The sequence below is a fragment of the Rattus rattus genome, chromosome 1 (assembly GCF_011064425.1).
Source record: "Rattus rattus isolate New Zealand chromosome 1, Rrattus_CSIRO_v1, whole genome shotgun sequence".
NCBI lineage: Eukaryota > Metazoa > Chordata > Mammalia > Rodentia > Muridae > Rattus > Rattus rattus.
In genome coordinates, this window is record NC_046154.1 from 142,258,039 (window position 1) to 142,277,193 (window position 19,155).

At 42.2% G+C, this 19,155-nt stretch overlaps 1 protein-coding gene across 1 annotated transcript in view; it reads left to right on the top strand.

The window, feature by feature from the left end:
- Pcmtd1 (protein-L-isoaspartate (D-aspartate) O-methyltransferase domain containing 1) overlaps window positions 1-5,850 on the top strand; it is a 71,727-nt gene extending 65,877 nt beyond the window's left edge. Inside the window, 3 exon segments of the mRNA XM_032906486.1 lie at window positions 5,488-5,695; window positions 5,698-5,783; window positions 5,785-5,850. Coding sequence (XP_032762377.1) covers window positions 5,488-5,695; window positions 5,698-5,783; window positions 5,785-5,850 — 360 coding nt within the window.
- Window positions 5,851-19,155: the final 13,305 nt, after the last annotated feature.

Here is a 19,155-nt window from a genome sequence, read left to right on the forward strand (position 1 = left end):
ACACACAGAGGCTAGAGGAAGTCCCAGCTTGCACACACACACAGAGGCTAGAGGAAGTCCCCGCTGACACACACACACAGAGGCGAGAGTAAGACCTGCATGCACACACACACACCCAGAGGCTAGAGAAGTCCCCGCTTGCACACACACACAGAGGCTAGAGGAAGCCCCAGCTTGCACACACACACAGAGGCTAGAGGAAGTCCCAGCTTGCACACACACACACACACACAGAGCCCCAGGCCAGAGGAAGGCCCCAGCTTGCACACACACACAGAGGCTAGAGAAGCCCCAGCTTGCACACACACACAGAGGCTAGAGGAAGCCCCAGCTTGCACACACACACAGAGGCTAGAGGAAGCCCCAGCTTGCACACACACACAGAGGCTAGAGGAAGCCCCAGCTTGCACACACACACAGAGGCACAGAGTCCCAGCTTGCACACACACACACAGAGGCTGCAGTCCCAGCTTGCACACACACACAGAGGCTAGAGGAAGCCCAGCACACACACACACACACAGAGGCTGGGGAGGAAGCCCCAGCTTGCACACACACACAGAGGCGAGAGGAAGCCCCAGCTTGCACACACACACAGAGGCTAGAGGAAGTCCCAGCTTGCACACACACACAGAGGCTAGAGGAAGCCCCAGCTTGCACACACATACAGAGGCTAGAGGAAGCCCCAGCACACACACACAGAGGCTAGAGGAAGAGCCCGCTCGCACACACACACACAGGCTATAGGAAGACCCAGATTGCACACACACACACACACACACAGAGGCTAGAGGAAGCCCCAGCTTGCACACACACACAGAGGCTAGAGGAAGCCCCAGCTTGCACACACACACAGAGGCTAGAGGAAGCCCCAGCTTGCACACACACACACACACAGATGAGGAAGCCCAGCTTGCACACACACACACACACACACACACACACAGAGGCGAGAGGAAGCCCCAGCGTGCACACACACACACACACACAGAGGCTAGAGGAAGCCCCAGCTTGCACACACATACAGAGGCTAGAGGAAGCCCCAGCTTGCACACACACACAGAGGCTAGAGGGAGGAACACCACACACACACACACACAGAGGCTAGAGGGAAGCCCCCAGCTTGTACACACACACAGAGGCTAGAGGAAGTCACGCTTGCACACACACACAGAGGCTAGAGGAAGCCCCAGCTTGCACACACACACACACACAGAGGCTAGAGGAAAGCGTACACACACACACACACACACACACACACACACAGAGGCCAGAGGTGCCCCAGCTTGCACACACACACAGAGGTGAGGAAGGAAGTCCCACACACACACACAGAGGCTAGAGGAAGCCCCAGCTTGCACACACACACACACAGAGGTCCCAGGCACACACACACACACACACACACACACAGAGGGAAGCCCCAGCTTGCACACACACACAGAGGCACACACACACACACAGAGGCTAGAGGAAGCCCCAGCTTGCACACACACACAGAGGCTAGAGGAAGCCCCAGCTTGCACACACACACAGAGGATAGAGGAAGCCCCAGATAGCACACACACACACACACAGAGGCTAGAGGAAGCGCCAGCTTGCACACACACACAGAGGCTAGAGGAAGTCCCAGCTTGCACACACACACACACACACACAGAGGCTAGAGGAAGTCCTGGGCTTGCACACACACACAGAGTACAGAGGGAAGCCCAGCTTGCACACACACACAGAGGCTAGAGGGGGAAGTCCCAGCTTGTACACACACACACACACACACACAGAGGCTAGAGGAACACACACACACAGAGGCTAGAGGGAAGTCCCAGCTGCACACACACACACACACACACACACACAGGCTAGAGGAAGCCCAAGCTCGCACACACACACACAGGCTAGAGGTAGTCCAAGCTCCAGCTTGCACACACACACAGAGGCTAGAGGAAGTCCCAGCTTGCACACACACACACACACACACACACACACAGAGGCTAGAGGAAGCCCCAGCTTGCACACACACACAGAGGCTAGAGAAGTCACACACACACAGAGGCTAGAGGAACACACACAGAGGAGGGAGTCCCAGTTGCACACACACACACACACACAGAGGCTGAGGGAAGTCCCAGCTTGCACACACACACACAGAGGCTAGAGGAAGCCCCAGCTTGCACACACACACACAGAGGCTAGAGGGAAGCCCCTTTTGCACACACACACAGAGGCTAGAGGAAGTCCCAGCTTGCACACACACACAGAGGGGCTAGAGGAAGCCCCGCTTGCACACACACACAGAGGCTAGAGGAAGCCCCAGCTTGCACACACACACAGAGGCTAGAGAAGTCCCAGCTTGCACACACACACAGAGGCTAGAGGAAGTCCCAGCTTGCACACACACACAGAGGCTAGAGGAAGCGCAAGCTTGCACACACACACTCACAGAGGCTAGAGGAAGCCCCAGCTTGCACACACACACAGAGGCTAGAGGAAGCCCCAGCTTGCACACACACACAGAGGCAGGGGCCCCACACACACACAGACACACAGAGGCTAGAGGAAGCCCCCAGCTTGCACACACACACAGAGGCCAGAGGAAGCCCCAGCTTGCACACACACACACAGAGGCTAGAGGAAGTCCCAGCTTGCACACACACACACACAGAGGCTAGAGGAAGCCCCACAGACACACACACAGAGGCTAGAGGAAGCCCCAGCTTGCACACACACACAGAGGCTAGAGAAGGCCCCGCTTGCACACACACACAGAGGCTAGAGGAAGTCCCGCTTGCACACACACACAGAGGCTAGAGGAAGCCCCCACTTGCACACACACACAGAGGCTAGGAGGAAGCCCCAGCTTGCACACACACACACACACACAGAGGCTAGAGAAGCCCCAGCTTGCACACACACACACACACAGAGGTTGGGGAGGAAGCCCCAGCTTGCACACACACACAGAGGGCTAGAGGAAGCCCCAGCTTGCACACACACACACACACAGAGGCTAGAGGAAGCCCCAGCTTGCACACACACACAGAGGCTAGAGGAAGTCCCAGCTTGCACACACACACAGAGGCTAGAGGAAGCCCAGCTTGCACACACACACAGAGGCTAGAGGAAGCCCCAGCTTGCACACACATACAGAGGCTAGAGGAAGTCCCAGCTTGCACACACACACAGAGGCTAGAGGAAGCCCCAGCTTGCACACACACACAGCCCCAGCTTGCACACACACACACACACACACACACACACACAGGAGGAAGGCTTGCACACACACACAGAGGCTAGAGGGGAAGTCCTAGGCTGCACACACACACACACAGAGGCTAGAGGAAGCCCCAGCTTGCACACACACACAGAGGCTAGAGGAAGCCCCAGCTTGCACACACACACAGAGGCTAGAGGAAGCCCCAGCTTGCACACACACACACACACAGAGGCTAGAGGAAGTCCCAGCTTGCACACACACACAGAGGCTAGAGGAAGCCCCAGCTTGCACACACACACAGAGGCTAGAGGAAGCCCCAGCTTGCACACACACACAGAGGCTAGAGGAAGCCCCAGCTTGCACACACATACAGAGGCTAGAGGAAGCCCCAGCTTGCACACACACACAGAGGCTAGAGAAGCCCCCGCTTGCACACACACACAGAGGCTAGAGGAAGCCCCAGCTTGCACACACACACACACAGAGGCTAGAGGAAGCCCCAGCTGCACACACACACACACAGAGAAGTCCTGCACACACACACACAGAGGAGGAAGCCCCAGCTTGCACACACACACAGAGGCTAGAGGAAGCCCCAGCTTGCACACACACACAGAGGCTAGAGGAAGCCCCAGCTTGCACACACACACAGAGGCTAGAGGAAGTCCCGCTTGCACACACACACAGAGGCTAGAGGAAGTCCCGCTTGCACACACACACAGAGGCTAGAGGAAGCCCCGCTTGCACACACACACAGAGGCTAGAGGAAGCCCCGCAACCCTCCTGTCTCCTGTGTTGCTGGTGTTGCTCCTGAAATGACCTTGATTAGTGACTACTGTATCTCTGATTCAACAAACACATGTGAGTTTTCTTCTCATTCTGTTCTCCTCTCTACATCTGTCCTGTTTGTATCTGACACCAGCAGCTGCCCAGAAGTTCATGCTAGACATGGAATGTTTTAGTTTGTTATTTGTCCTTTTAGCTCCAGTAGCCAATTTGTTTCTGTGCTGTCGTATATATTGATATTCTGTGTGTCTCAGCTTCTCTCCTGTCCCTTCCTGTCAATGTGGCCGTATCCTTTGTGATCACCCAAGTGATGACCAGACATAACCACCACACAGTGTTCAGTTCTTAGCTCATGAAGCCCATTCTTTTATGAGGGCTTTGATGTGCTCTCTGCTGATCTCTCCATTTTCCTGACTGCTAGGTGATTTAGCTCCTTGGAACTCTGGCAAAACAGTCTCCCCGGAGTGGACTGTCCCACCAGCTAGTGGGAAGCTGCCATATCTGCCTGTCACAGGAAGTAGTCAAGAACTTCCTGTGACATCATCCCGGTTTTGTGCTCTTCAGAGTCCCTGGATTTTCTTTCTTTTCATCTCGTCTCCTTTTTTAAACCTATGTCTTCCACATGTGTGAGCTCCCTGTATTCAGGGACTTTCCCAGTTTAAAGCAGTCATGTATCTAAATGAGTTCTTATGTCTGGCCTAGTGTTTAACAAGTGATTTGTTAAGTAATTGGGGGAACAGATTTGCATCAAAGGCACAGTTGGTATTTTATACATTTGAGTTTATGATCCTTCCTCCTCCATTTTGTAATGTATTCCATGTAAGTAAACATCAGTCTCTTGTGCTGGGGACCTGTGTTTATTCACAACTCCTGTTGGAACTTTGCAGTGAACATGTGTGTGCTTGGTTACAGTCCACTGACCCCGTGTCTCACTCTCTAGCCACACACACATGCCCCGCGTGAGCACCCCCAGCAACTTCAGAGTTCAGGCAGCTATTGAAATGTTACATTGAGTTTTTCTGATGAGTATTTGTCTCCATATAATGTATTAATTTTCTTAAGGAAAGGGTTTATTTTTATTTTTAATTTATTTATAGGACTATTTTGCCTTCATTTATACGTTTGCTCAACATGTGCATACCTGGTCCCCAGAAGCCAGAAGTGGGCATTAGGTCCTTTAGAACTGGTGTTCCAAATGATTGTGATCCAACCCCTCGACCCCCATATAACTGAAACAGCAGTATTAGATGATAAACAGGGTAAAATATCTCTTGAACTTACCATTTTGTCTTTATCCTGTTTCTAAATTATTTATTCTTCCAGAGATTTACCTCATTTTGCTACACTGCCTGCCCTGCTCAGTGTGCATTAAGTCGTTGTATATTAATCATTCTCAAGACAGTTTTTATAGTTTGATGTTTTCTAAAGTTTGTGAAGAAATATACAGTATATAATGTTTTCATTTTTGTGTTTGTTTGTAGCAGCCCGTGTGCTGTCAGGAATCTCAAGACTTGGCTCAGATTTACATTCGACGTACACTTAGAAACTTCATAAATGATGAGATGCAAGCCAAGGGCATTCCACAGAGGGCTCCACCCAAGAGGAAAAGGAAGAGAGTTAAACAGAGAATCAACACCTATGTATTTGTGGGCAATCAGCTTATCCCTCAGCCTCTAGACAGTGAAGAGGATGAGAAATGGAAGAAGACAGCAAGGAAGAAGAGGAGAAAGATCACAGTGAAGCCATGAAGCGAGGAGCCCCTCAGAACCTACTGAGGGAAAAAGATAATGAAGCTACCACTCCTGAGTCTCCTAAAGGCTTACTTGACATATTTTAGAGACAAGTAACCTAAAAACAAGGAAGAATGCCTACTGATAAACTTCGCTCACTCTGTAAATGTAGTGTTAATTAGAGTTAGAGAATTACTTCATTAGAATGAATTATTGCAAAAAAAAGCATAAGTTATTTCTCTTAATGACAGAAATGATGTATTCAGTGATTTAAAGTCTCTTTCCTAAAATCTATTTTTCTTAAGTCTTGAAGAATTGCTGTTTTGATCTCAAAGTGGAATGGGTCAATAGTAAGAACTTTGTATACAGTACTCTTTCTGGTCTTCATGGATTTGTAGTATTGGCAATTGAATTTCATTCTATAAGAGGTTGATACATTGTCACACACATATAGGCTTATTTAAATTGCAGTTTGCATTTCCGTTATGCGAGCTTGCTTATCTAATAAGAAAAGCAAATGCTTGTAGACCTATTTACCTTACTTTTGTTCTAGACATATTCCGGGCAACATATGAGTGCAATACTAATTCAAGATGCTGAATAATTTAGCTTTAAAAACAACCGACTTCATGAAATTTTACAGATCTGAACCTTTAGCTATTGCCAAAAGGCATGGGGAAAATTCCTGCTTCTCTCATAGAGATTTTAAGAGCACAGCTAGTGAATGTTAAAGTAGAAAGTGGCTACTTGACACAACTAGATTGTATGGGCCCTTTGTGTTCTCAGTATTTAAAGATAATGAGGTTTTCTTAACTGTAGACTTTGGTAGTATATTTAGGATTGCTTTTCTATAAATAACTATAAAGTACTAGATTTGAAAAGTCATTCATTGTCCCACTTGCCTCTAAATGCAGACAGTGAGTACGTCACATTAAGTGACCACCACTTCTTAGGGACTGCCAGTAGCAGGGGGAATGATCTGACCAGTTGAGGCATTTAGCAGTGGAACTGTTCTATAAGTGGGTATTTATTTTTGACAAGGTAGGGCCACACTGGCCTCATCTACTCTGAATCTTCCTAATATAGGAAAGTCATGGAAGTTGTATGTAGATGCCTTTGTGTTAAATTTTGCTTCAGAATCAGAGTGGGATCTCTGGGACACATACCAAGCTCGTTTGCCTTCATTCTGTATTTTGTTTCTTTGATAAAATAATGATTTTCATTTTTTGCTTAATACTACATTCTCAAGCTACATAGACTATCCGTGATACAACAGGCAGTGCATGCTGTTACTAGTTCTTTCCTCCTAGTAAGGCCTGCACAGTTATTTCTTGTTAAGAAGCTGTGAGATGTGACCTACTTACTGCTTAGCATCACACAGAAGGGAAGATTTCAAGTGTCTCACTTATTCCCACCACATCACTGTCAGAACAGGCTCTCAGATTCACCCAAGGAAATACAATCATGATGACTCAAATGGTATATAACTCAGGTTCAGTAATTCTGCATAGGTAATCAGTTAAAACAGTTTAAACATGAAATTGATTCAAATATTGATAATGTTTTACTAATGTGAGCAACAGTGTTATGGAAAGGATTCATTTGACTCTTGTGGAATGGGCCTGTCTAATTTTTCTTAACATAATCGGTAAAGTATTACTAAGAAATGCTCCATCCTGTTTCTGTCCAAGAAAGCGATACCTCCTGCTCCCTGAGGTGGTACTGGGGATTTAACCGGGACCAGGACCTCCTGCACGCTAGACAAGCACTCTACAAATGAGATATAATCCTAGACCAACAAATCCTTTTGTTCTGTCTAAAAATTTGTTTAAGAAGTTTAATCTTGAATTCCAGATACCCACATAGTCTTATCTGGGAAGATATTCATTTATTTCTCATTTTGTCACCCATATCTATTTTTTCTTAGAGGTTGATGTACAGATATCTGAAAATATGTATTCCTCAATGATCTTATTTAGGAGAGTGTTTTTACTGTCATATTTAAAAATAGATTTTTTTCATGCTGCCTTCTGTTGATTTTGGCAAATTGTATAATAGATTGTCTTGATCATTGCATTTTTTGTCTTTTAAATGTATATTTTGTCTTTTTAAATTCATTTACTTCTCAGGTGTGACTTTATGGTTGACTTTAAAGGTATGGATGAATGAAAATTTAAGGAAAGCTGTCTTATCTATTAACTTAGATGCATTAGAATAAGAATATTTGGGTTTGAGCTTCTTTTTATTTGAGTATAGAAAGTTATGCTTTATAAGTAAAGAAATAGCAAGTACAGAGGAAATAAAAATAAATGGAAGAAAAGTAAAAAGAAAAAAACCTAAGAAAATGGAAACAAAAAAAAAAAAAAATGTATGAAGCCAGCTTAAACCACATGTGATGGTAGCATACTGTGACCAACCTTGAGAGACCGAGCAGGAAAAAAATACCTACAAGCTTGAGGCTGTGTGGTTTTCAGAGTGACTTTAGTATCTAGCCTAGAGAGTAAGACCAGGGTTTTGTTCTGGAGGAACATAAACAAATATATGATAATTACAGGGAATAATCTCATGGATTTACATAAAGACAACAAGAGGGCTTGAGTGGAGATGTGTGAGTACTGAAGTCTTGCAGATTGGAGACAGGGCCTGACGGAGCATCCACCATTACCAAAATCCCTAGGATCTGGGAGCGACACCATAGCTGCCAAGGGTCTGATTTAAATCTGTTCTACTCACTGGTCAACATATTGAACTCTGCTGTTAATGTAATGTTAAAATAGCATACCTGGTGAAAATAAAATAGAGGAAGTGTGTTGATTGTTTGAGATGAAAGTAAAAGAAAACTTGCTAAATCATTGGGCAACTTGGGAGGAAAATCATTTTAAATAAACAAATCACATCATTACACAGCATTATCCAGTGGCCTGCCTCTTATTTTTGAGATCAATAATTACAGTATTTAGCCCCATTTTTAAGGGCAGAAATCCTGGCTCCATTGACTTCAATGGTGAGGTCAGTCCCCATCGAGACACCCCAGTTAAAGAACTGAGCATTGATGAGAGCAGATTGGATTTATTCAGTTGACTGCATAGGAGAGATAAGAACAAGCAGTGATCTAGTGACCCACACCTGTCTTGCCATTAATATATTGACATGACCTTTGGATTGAGACAAACGTAGGCAAGGAGCATGAGATAGGCATAAGGCAGGCCTGGGTAAAGTATGGTCCTAGAAGGTGGCCCAAAGAAAGCATTCAAAGATGATTACTACTTCAGTTTTGGCCTTGTCCTCACCAGTAATTGCTCCTATCTGGGTATAGGGTTCTTTGATGCCCCTGTTTTAAATTTCTGTCCTACTCTCCCAAGGTGACTTACAAGACCAAGAAAGGAGGCAAAGCTTTTTGACTTTTTACATTGCTGTTTATCTCTAATACAGCACTCTTAATGCACTCTTACTGCTGGAGCTAAGACTTTTCAGTGCTGTATTGAGTTGAGAGAGTAGAGATCCTTCTTGAGTTCATGTTAGTGGAAATGCTGAGTTCTCCCATAAAAATGATGAGCCTGTGTGTTTGCATATGTAGATAGTCTTTATTATGTGGAGATACCATCCTTTTATCCTAAATTTCTTCAGGACTTTTAACATAAAGGCATGTTAAATTTTGTTCAAAGCCATTTTTCGCACTTAATGAAGGTTATGTTACTCTGTCTTTGAGCCCATTTATGAAATGTCATATCCCTACTGACAACTTTTACAACAAGGACATAACTAAACCTTCTCAAATAGTTCTGCTAACTGTGGACCAAGCATTCAAATATGGAATCCATTCTCATTCAAGCAACCACAACCCTTCAGACTCCACAACACTCCAATTTTTATATTATTTCTAACCCATTTTCATGATGTTTCTTGGGCCTTGGGAGGGGAATGGTATAGATGACTGATTGATTTATCAATTAGCAACAGTCTCTTATTCTGAGCACTTACCACTGCAAATGGAAGATTCTCTGACCAAGGCTGAGAATAGTATATATGGATTTAGAAAGCAGTTTTACAGCATGTCCACTTTGAAAGACAGTAGTTTGCCACCTGAATCCTATGATATCCCCAGCTTTGGGCTTTTGATTAGATTTTACAGTAGCAGAAATGAATTAGCTGATTTGCATAACAACTACATTACAACTGCCCCCACAGGGGATAAGGATTCTCTTTTTCATCTACATCTCAGCATTATTGATGGCCGTTCTGGCTGGGGTGAGGTAGAATTGCAAAGTAGTTTTGGTTTATACTTCCCTGCTGTGTGGGGATCTTGAACCCTTTAAATGCATTTAGCCATTTTTATTCTTTGGGGAATTCTGTTAGGTTCCATAGCCCATTTAAATTATTTTCTTCTATTCTTTATGCATTACAGATAGTAATGATCTGCCACATGAAGTTTTCCTTTCATTCTTTAGGTTGCTTCTTCATTCTATTACTACTTTCCTATGTTGTACATGAGGTTCCAGCTATTGATGGTTGGTTCCTGAATGTCTGACCCTTACTCATAAATCCTGAAATATATGCCCTACTTTTGCTCTGGCATTTTGAGAATTTCAGGTCTTTTGCTGAAGTTCTTGATTTATTAAGAGTCGAGTTTTATGCAGGGTGAAAGGTGAGGGTCTACTATCATTCTACCTGACACCATTTTTATTTTATTTTTTTGGAGACCCTGAAGCCTTCAAACTTTAGCAACCTTGCACAGTGTTTACATTGGAAAATCTATTTCCCAAAGAATTTGGAACTGTGCATCCAAATAGTGATAGTGTTGTATACATTGCAAGGGGCCCATGAACCCAACCTTGCTGCCTGCTTGCTTTGATCCCCTTCTCAATTTAAAGAGTACTCAGCAGAGAGGAAATTGACCTTCCATTTACATCCCAGGACATCAGTGCTCACACACCTGACAAGAAAGGAAGGCATTACACGTAGACTCCATGTATGGCCTTACTCAGTGGGAGAGAACCTGGAATGAAAACAAACCCAGAGATGATTTCCTTGTTCCATCAAGAGGCAGTGTGGCAAAGTCAATGCTTATAGATCTGAATGAGAGAAAGATAAAGCACGGAGATTAGTTCTTCCAAAAGAGATTTCAACTATAGAGCACACCTGTCATTCTTGAGTCCTAGCGCTAGGTCTGTCCTTCAAAGCACTGGTCTTAACGTTTTGTTTTTTTTTGTTTTTTTTTTATCAACATGCTACAAGAGATTTAGGGTTCCGTGGTTCAGTGGGGTGTGTGAGCTTTTCTTAGGCAGTGAAATGAGAGGGTGCTAGGCTACGTTCCATCCTTACCCCCAAAGGGGTACAGAGGAGGCAGAACACAGCCTAAGATGGAGACCCCAGCACACGTGAGAAATGGTGCAGGCTGAGGCAGAGGAGACAGGGATTCCCAAACTTATCGTTGTCCATTCACCGTCTGGAACCTCATGGAGTTGGGAAAGAGAGCTGTGTGGGACCAGAGGAAGGGGGAACCCCAGCTTAAATTAGGGTTTGTAAGTATCCATATCTGGGGGGCAGAGGGACCTTCTGTGGGAGATTTAGGTGACCGCAGCTCTGTATGATGAAGGCTTCCCCCCACAGCATTTCTTGAGACAGTTCTTGCCTGTTCAAACAGTTTATTCATTGTTCAAGTCCAGTTTATTCATACGTTCATTGTGGAGATGGGTGCATAATTACTCAGAGTGGACTGAGATTAAATACCTTTTGTGAAAATAATGTCCCAGAAGGGCTTACTGGCTAAACCCGGGCCCATCTAGATACCTTTTATTAACATAGAGAACTATGCTTTGTGCTTTGTGATTTGCTCCCACAATCCTCATGTAGGGTGTCATGATCATGAGCTCTAGGACAGGAACTGGGTCCGGAGTAGATGAAATGCCTATCATTCTCAGATATGAGAATTAACCGGGTTTCTGAATCTGCTCAACCCTCCCAGTTTTTGTCTGTTGACACTGTTTCATTTGCCCCCACAGAGTTCCTTTTGTTAGTCTTCTTGATAAGATAATTTTCAATTGAACTGAGAAGGAAGCTCAAGGGCATTCCCTTATAGAAGAACAACAGGGAAGACAAGCTGTAGTCTTGACAACTGCTAGAGAGAGGGAGATGGGGAAAGAGGTAGTTATGTCTTAAAAAAACAGGCATCTTCAACAATGGTGGGCAGCAGATAGCTGCTGCATTACTGTGTGAGGGAAGTCTTCAGTGAAAGAGAAAGCATGGAGACTCTACTTAGGATTCTGGCCAGGTTCCAGGGGGGAAAAAAAGCAAAAGGAAATAGGTTTTGTGAATTAGAACTCTGAATATCCAGTAGGCTTATTAAAGATCTTAGGTAACTCTATTAGTTGGGGGTATCCAAAGAAAATAGAGAAAATGGAAAAGTAAAAATTGTGCTTATGAGTTAAAACCCATAGAGTCAGATTAAACAGTGAAACGCTACAGAGAACGGTTAGAGCTTTTAAAGTTTCTGCTGAGAGATCAATTGTTTTTATTAAGTCTTTATATGTGACTTTCTCTCTAGCAGTGTCCAATACATGTTTTGTTTTGTATATTTGTAATACAATGTTAGAAGTTTATATGTATTTTTATGATCCTGCATATGTATTTGGTGTTCCATTTGCCTCCCTTTCTTGTATAGACCTCTCCCCCTAAATTTAGGAACTTTGATTATATTGAAAATGTTTTCTATGGTTTTCCATACTCTTAATTTATGTTTTTAGTTGGTTGTCTCAGTAAGTTTCCAGTGTTTTGGATGGCCCTATCTTCAGACTCTGATAACCTTGACATCTCATGCATTCATTGCTGGGCTTCTAGATGCTGGGTATACCAGTGAGGGGTGGTCACTGGTAAGATTGGATCTAAGATGCTGCCTTCCTTTCCCCAGTGTGGCCTTCATGGGTCAAGTCTACTGCTAGTCATAACTCTTTGTGGTCCTTCAGATTGGGTTTGTGATACTGACTCCTATATCTGAGCCATCTTCCTAATGTTAGGCACACAGATGGAAATCAAGTTGGTATACTGTTGCATAATCTGTTTGCAGAATCTGGTGGTTCTGATTCAGAGTTTCTCACATGTATGTGCTGAACAGATGCCAGTGTGTTGTTCACATGACACTTGCTGGGACTGTAGAATCTGAAGTTTCTCCCACACAAACTCATTAGGGTTCATTTTAAAGAATTGCTTACACAAGTTTTTCTTCCCGTATTTAACTGGCCTTTGAATTTCCTGGCCCAGGAATCAAATGGGTGATTTGATCTTCATTTTTTTCTCCTGCACTCCAGTTGCAACCCTCAAGTCCTATCTCTAGCCCTATAGCAGCAGCACATGTGCTGTGGCTTTCCCTTGCTCTGTGCCCCTGTTCCTAGGGCAACCTGCAGATCTGTGCATTCACCGGAGGCACTCTCTGCCCTGAGCAGTGCTGGTTTGGGAATCAAGTAGTGCATCTTCATTCTCCTTTCTGTCTCCCAAATTCCAATTGCCCAGTCTCTTTCCTAGCCCCAGAGCAGACCACCAACTGAGGCCCATCCTTCCTCTGGGGACTCCACCAGACCTTGTGACAGACTCACTTTCCTGCTTCCTGTGGACCCTTTTAGCTCCAAGTCCTTCTAGATTATACCCATTCCTTTGTGCCAGCATTTGATACCAAGAAATACATTCTACTTTCGACCATCAGTGGCCACAGCTGGCAGGTACTCAGAACTCTGTCCCAGCCAACTACCACATTATTTGGGAGATCCAGAGAATACAACAGAAACCAAGGAACAGAATACCCATCAAAAAGATAAGACCAGACTTTAATATCTAGAATTACAATATCTTCCAACCAGGATGCCTAGATACCAGCACAAAAACACAATGACTGATAACTAAGACAATATACATCCACCAGAATCTAGCCACTATACTACAGAAGGCCTTGAGAAATGCAGCTAGACAAGAATTTTAAAATATTATGATTATATGATCAAGGACTTTTATGAAGAAATGAAATCTATTAATAAAGTTTGTAAAAAGCAAACATAAAATTAATAAAACAGTTCAAGGCATGGAAGTAAAAATAGATTTACAAAAACCAAAGGAAAAAGCACAATTTAGGGAAATCTGGAAATGAAAAACTTAGGAACCTAAACAGGAACTACAGAGGCAAACTTGAGCAATAGAATATAAACATTGGAAGAGAGACTCCTCAGATGGTGAAAACAAGATAGAAGAAATGGATACATTGGCCAAAGAAAATGCTAAATGTAAAAAAACAGATTCAGGCACTAGTAGAAAAATTCAACACTGATGGCTTGTATATGCTTGGCCCAAAGAGTGGCACTATTAAAGGCACTACTTATGGAGTAGGTGTGGCCTATTAGAGTAGCTGTGTCACTGTGGGTGTGGACTTTGTTCTAGCTTCCTGGAAACCAGTATTCTGCTAGTCGCCTTCAGAAGAAGATGTAGAACTCTCAGCTCTGCCTGCCTGGATGCTGCCATGCTTCCTGCCTTGATGATAATGAACTGAACCTCTCAATCTGTAAGCCAGCCTCAAGTAAATGTTGTCCTTATAAGTGTTGTCTTGGTCATGGTGTATGTTCACAGCAGTAATACCCTAACTAAGACAGACATGAAGAGGTTAATAACACCAAAGAAAAAGTAGTAACTAAAGACTTTAATATTAAAAAGTCAAAGGAGGAATATAACAAAATAACAGGAATCACTCAGCATTGCTCTTTGATACCTCTCAACATCAGTAGTCTCAGTTCCCCAATAAATCACCCAGACTAACAGATTGGATATGAAAACATCCATCCTTCTGCTGCATCCAAGAAACAAGCCTTAAGATGAAGAATAGACATTACCTCAGTGTAAAAGGATTCAATGAACCTAAAAAAGAACCTAGTGTAGCCACTTTATAATCTGACAAAATAGACTTTATACGACTAATCTGAAGACAGGAAAAAGACAGTATATAATGACCAAAGTAGTGATGACCAAAAGATACTGCAATTCTTAACACCTATGCACCAAACACAAGAACATTTAAGTTCTTAAAATAAACATACAACAACTGAAATTGTGTATTAATCTTCACAGAGTATTAGCTGATGATGTCAATAGCTCACTCTCAACAACAGATGGGTCATACAAAAAAAAAAAACAAAAACAAACAAACAAAAAAAACAAAAAACAAAAAACAAAACAAAACAAAAAAACCTAAACAGAGAAATGATGGAGAAAAGTGAAAGAGTAAATGAAATTAACTAACAGATATTTGTAGAATATATTATCCAGACACAGAAAAAAAAAATCTCCTTTGCTACAGCTCATGAAAGTTTTCCAAAATTGACCACATACTTGGACAGAAAGCAAATGTTAACAGATACAAGAAAATTAAAATAACATCCTGTGTCCTATCTGACCACTACTTTGAAGCTAGAATATCAACAACAATGAAACACCAGAAACCTAAAAACTCAGGAAACAGAACAACTTGTTTTCTGAATCAAAGATGGGCCAAGACAGAAGTTAGGAAAAAAGAAAAAGCTCTTTAGAATTGAATGAAAATGGAAACACACCACGTCGAAACTTAAGGACACCATAAAAGCAGTTTTAAAAGGCAAGTTCATAGCATTAGGCACCAAAGAAATTGAAGAGTTATCATTCTCATAAAAACAGCACTAATGAATGCTCTAAAACAAAAGAAGAAATAAACCCAAAAGGGTAGATATCCATAAATAACCAAATTTGGAGCTGAAATACAGAAAATGGAAACAAAAAGCATAGTTTTTCAGTGAAACAGATTTGTTCTTTGAAAAAATGTGTAAGATTGACAAATCCTTAACCAAATTACCTAAGAGTTGAAGAGAAAGATTCAAATGAAGAAAACTACAAATGAAAGGGGACATAACAACAGACACTGAGGAAATCCAGATAAATGTAAGGACATAATTAAAAAAAATTATGCTCCACCAAATTGTAAGCCTTAAAGAAATGGATAATTTTCTCAATAGGTACAACTTACCAAAATTAAATCAAGATCAGGTAAGCAATTTAAAAACACCCATAACCCTCAGTGAAATTAAAGCAGTCATTAAAAGTCTGCCAACCTATAAAAGCCCAGGGCTAGGTGGTTTTAGTGTAGAATTATACCAGACTTTCAAAGAAGGATTAACTTCTCAAGTTACTCCACAAAATACAAACGAAAAGAACATTACCTACTTGTTTTTATGAGGACACAATTATTATGATACCTAAATCACGAAAAGACACATCAAAGAAAGAAAATTGCAGACTGAAATTCCTTAAAAACATAGTTGCAAAAAATACAATACTTTCTAACTGAATCTAAGAAAACATCAAAAAGATCATTCACCATGATCCAACAGGCTTCATTTCAGAGAGGAAGGGATGTTTTAAAATATTTAAATTGATAGATGCGATCACATAAACAGTGATAGACCAAACTACATGATCATTTCATTAGATGCACAAAAGACCTTTGACGAAATCCAGCACCCCTTTATGATACAAGTCCCAGAGAGATGAGGGATACAAGGAATATCCCTCAACGTATTGAAAGGTCATTTATGGCAAACTTGTAGCCAACATCAACCAAAATGCAAAGAAACTGAAAAGGTTCTCTAAAATCAAGAAGACATGGTTGTCTATTCTCCCATACCTATTCAATATAGGACTTGAAGTCTTAGCTAGAGTAATAAGACAATTGAAGCAGATCAAGTGTATATAAGTTGGAAAGGCAGAAGTTAAAGGGTATTTGTAGATGATATGATAGTATACATAAATAACCCCCCAAAACCCATCAGGAAACTCCTACAGTTGATAAACACTTCAAGCAAAACAGCAGGATACAAAATTAATACACAGAAATCAGGAGCTATCCTATAAACAAAAGAGATTGAGGAAGAAATCAAGGAAGACTTTCACAAGAGCCCCCAAAAAGTGAAATACTTTTATGACAAAACCTTTAAAACACTGAAGAAAGAAATTGAAAATGATATTAGAAAATGACAAACATCAAACTAAATGGAAAGAAACTTGAAGCAATCCCACTAAAATCAGGGACTAGACAAGGCTGCCCACTTGCTACTTATTCAACATTGTACTTGAAGTCCTAGCCAGACAGCAAAAGAAGGTCAAAGGGATACACATTGGAAGGGAAGAAATCAAAATATCACTATTTGCAGGTGGTATAATAGTGTACTTAAGTGACCCAAAAAGTTCCACCAGAGAATTACTTAACCTGATAAACAACTTCAGCAAAGTGTTAGGGTATAAAATTAACTCAAACAAATCGCCTTCCTCTACTCAAAGGATAAACAGGCTGAGAAAGAAATTAGGGAAATGACACCCTTTACAATAGTCCCAAATAATATAAAATACCTCAGTGTGACTTTAAGCAAGCAATTGAAAGATCTGTATGACAAGAACTTCAAGTCTCTGAAGAAAGAAATTGAGGAAGATTTCAGAAGATGGAAAGATCTTCCATGCTCATGGATTGGCAGGATTAATAGAGTAAAGATGGCCATTTTGCCAAAAGCAATCTACAGATTCAATGCAATCCCCATCAAAATTCCTACTCCATTCTTTATAGAGATAGAAAAAGCAATTTGCAAATTCATTTGGAAGAACAAAAAAAAAAAGAAAAGAAAAAAAAAAACCCAGGACAGTGAAAACTATCCTCAACAATAAAAGAACTTCTGGGAGAATCACAGAGCAATAGTCATAAAACCTGTATGGTATTGGTACAGAGGCAGGCAGATAGATCAGTGGAACAGAATTGAAGACCCAGAAATGAACCCACACACCTATAGTCACTTGATCTTTGACAAAGGAGCCAAAAACCATCCTATAGAAGAAAGATAGCATTTTCAACAAATGGTGCTGGTTCAACTGGAGGTCAGCATGTAGAAGAATGCAAATCAATCCATTCTTATCACCATGTACAAAGCTTAAGTCCAAGTGGATCAAGGACCTCCACATCAAACCAGATACACTCAAACTAATAGAAGAAAAAGTGGGGAAGAATCTCGAACACATGGGCACTGAGGAAATTTTCCTGAACAAAACACCAATGACTTATGCTCTAAGATTAAGAATTGACAAATGGGACCTCATAAAACTGCAAAGCTTCTGTAAGGCAAAAGACACTGTGGTTAGGACAAAACAGCAACCAACAGATTGGGAAAAGATCTTTACCAATCCTACGTCTAATAGAGGGCTAATATCCAAAATATTCAAAGAACTCAAGAAGTTAGATTCCACAGAACCAAATAACCCTATTAAAAATTGAGGTACAGAGCTAAACAAAACATTCTCACCTGAGGATTATTGAATGGCCAAAAAGCACCTAAAGAAATGTTCAACATCCTTAGTCATCAGGAAAATGCAAATCAAAACAACCCTGAGATTCCACCTTACATCAGTCAGAGTGGCTAAGATCAAAAACTCAGGTGACAGCATATGCTAACAAGGATGTGGAGAAAGAGGAACACTCCTCCATTGTTGGTGGGCTTGCAAACTGGTACAACCACTCTGGAAATCAGTCTGGAGGTTCCTCAAAAAGTAGACATTCCACTACCTGAGGACCCAGCTATACCTCTCCTGGACATATATCCAAAAGATGCTCCAACATACAAGAAAGACACATGCTACGTTCATAGCAGCCTTATTTATAATAGCCAGAAACTGGAAAGGGCCCAGATGCCCTTCAACAGAGAAATGGATTAAAAAAATGTGGTACATCTACACAATTGAGTACTACTCAGCTATCAAAAACAATGACTTCATGAAATTCATAGGCAAATAGAATGAACTAGAAAATATTATCCTGAGTGAGGTAACTCAATCACAGAAAAACACACTTAGTATGCACTCATTGATAAGTGTATATTAGCCAAAAAGCTCAAATTACCCAAGACGCAATCCACAGACCACAGGAAGCTCAAGAAGGATGGCCAAAATGTGGATGCCTCCCACTCTTTCTTAAAAGGGGAAAAATATTCATAGGAGGGGATTTTGAAGCAAAGTTTAGAGCAGAGTTTGAAGGAACGGCCATTCAGAGCCTGCCCCACATGTGGCCCATATATACAGCCACCAAAAGTAGATAAGTTTGAGGAATTTAAAAAATGTACACTGAAAGGGACTGGATATAGATCTCTCCTGAGAGACACATCCAGAGCATGTCCAATACAGAGGTGAATGCTACCAGCAAACCACTGAACTAAGAACAGGACCCCCTTGTGGGGAATTAGAGGAAGTACTAAAAGAGTTGAAGGAGCTTACAAACCCATAAGAACAGCAATGCCAACCAACCAGAGCTTCCAAGGACTAAACCACTACCAAAAGACTATACATGGACTGACCCAGGGTTCCAACTGCATATGTAGCAGAGAA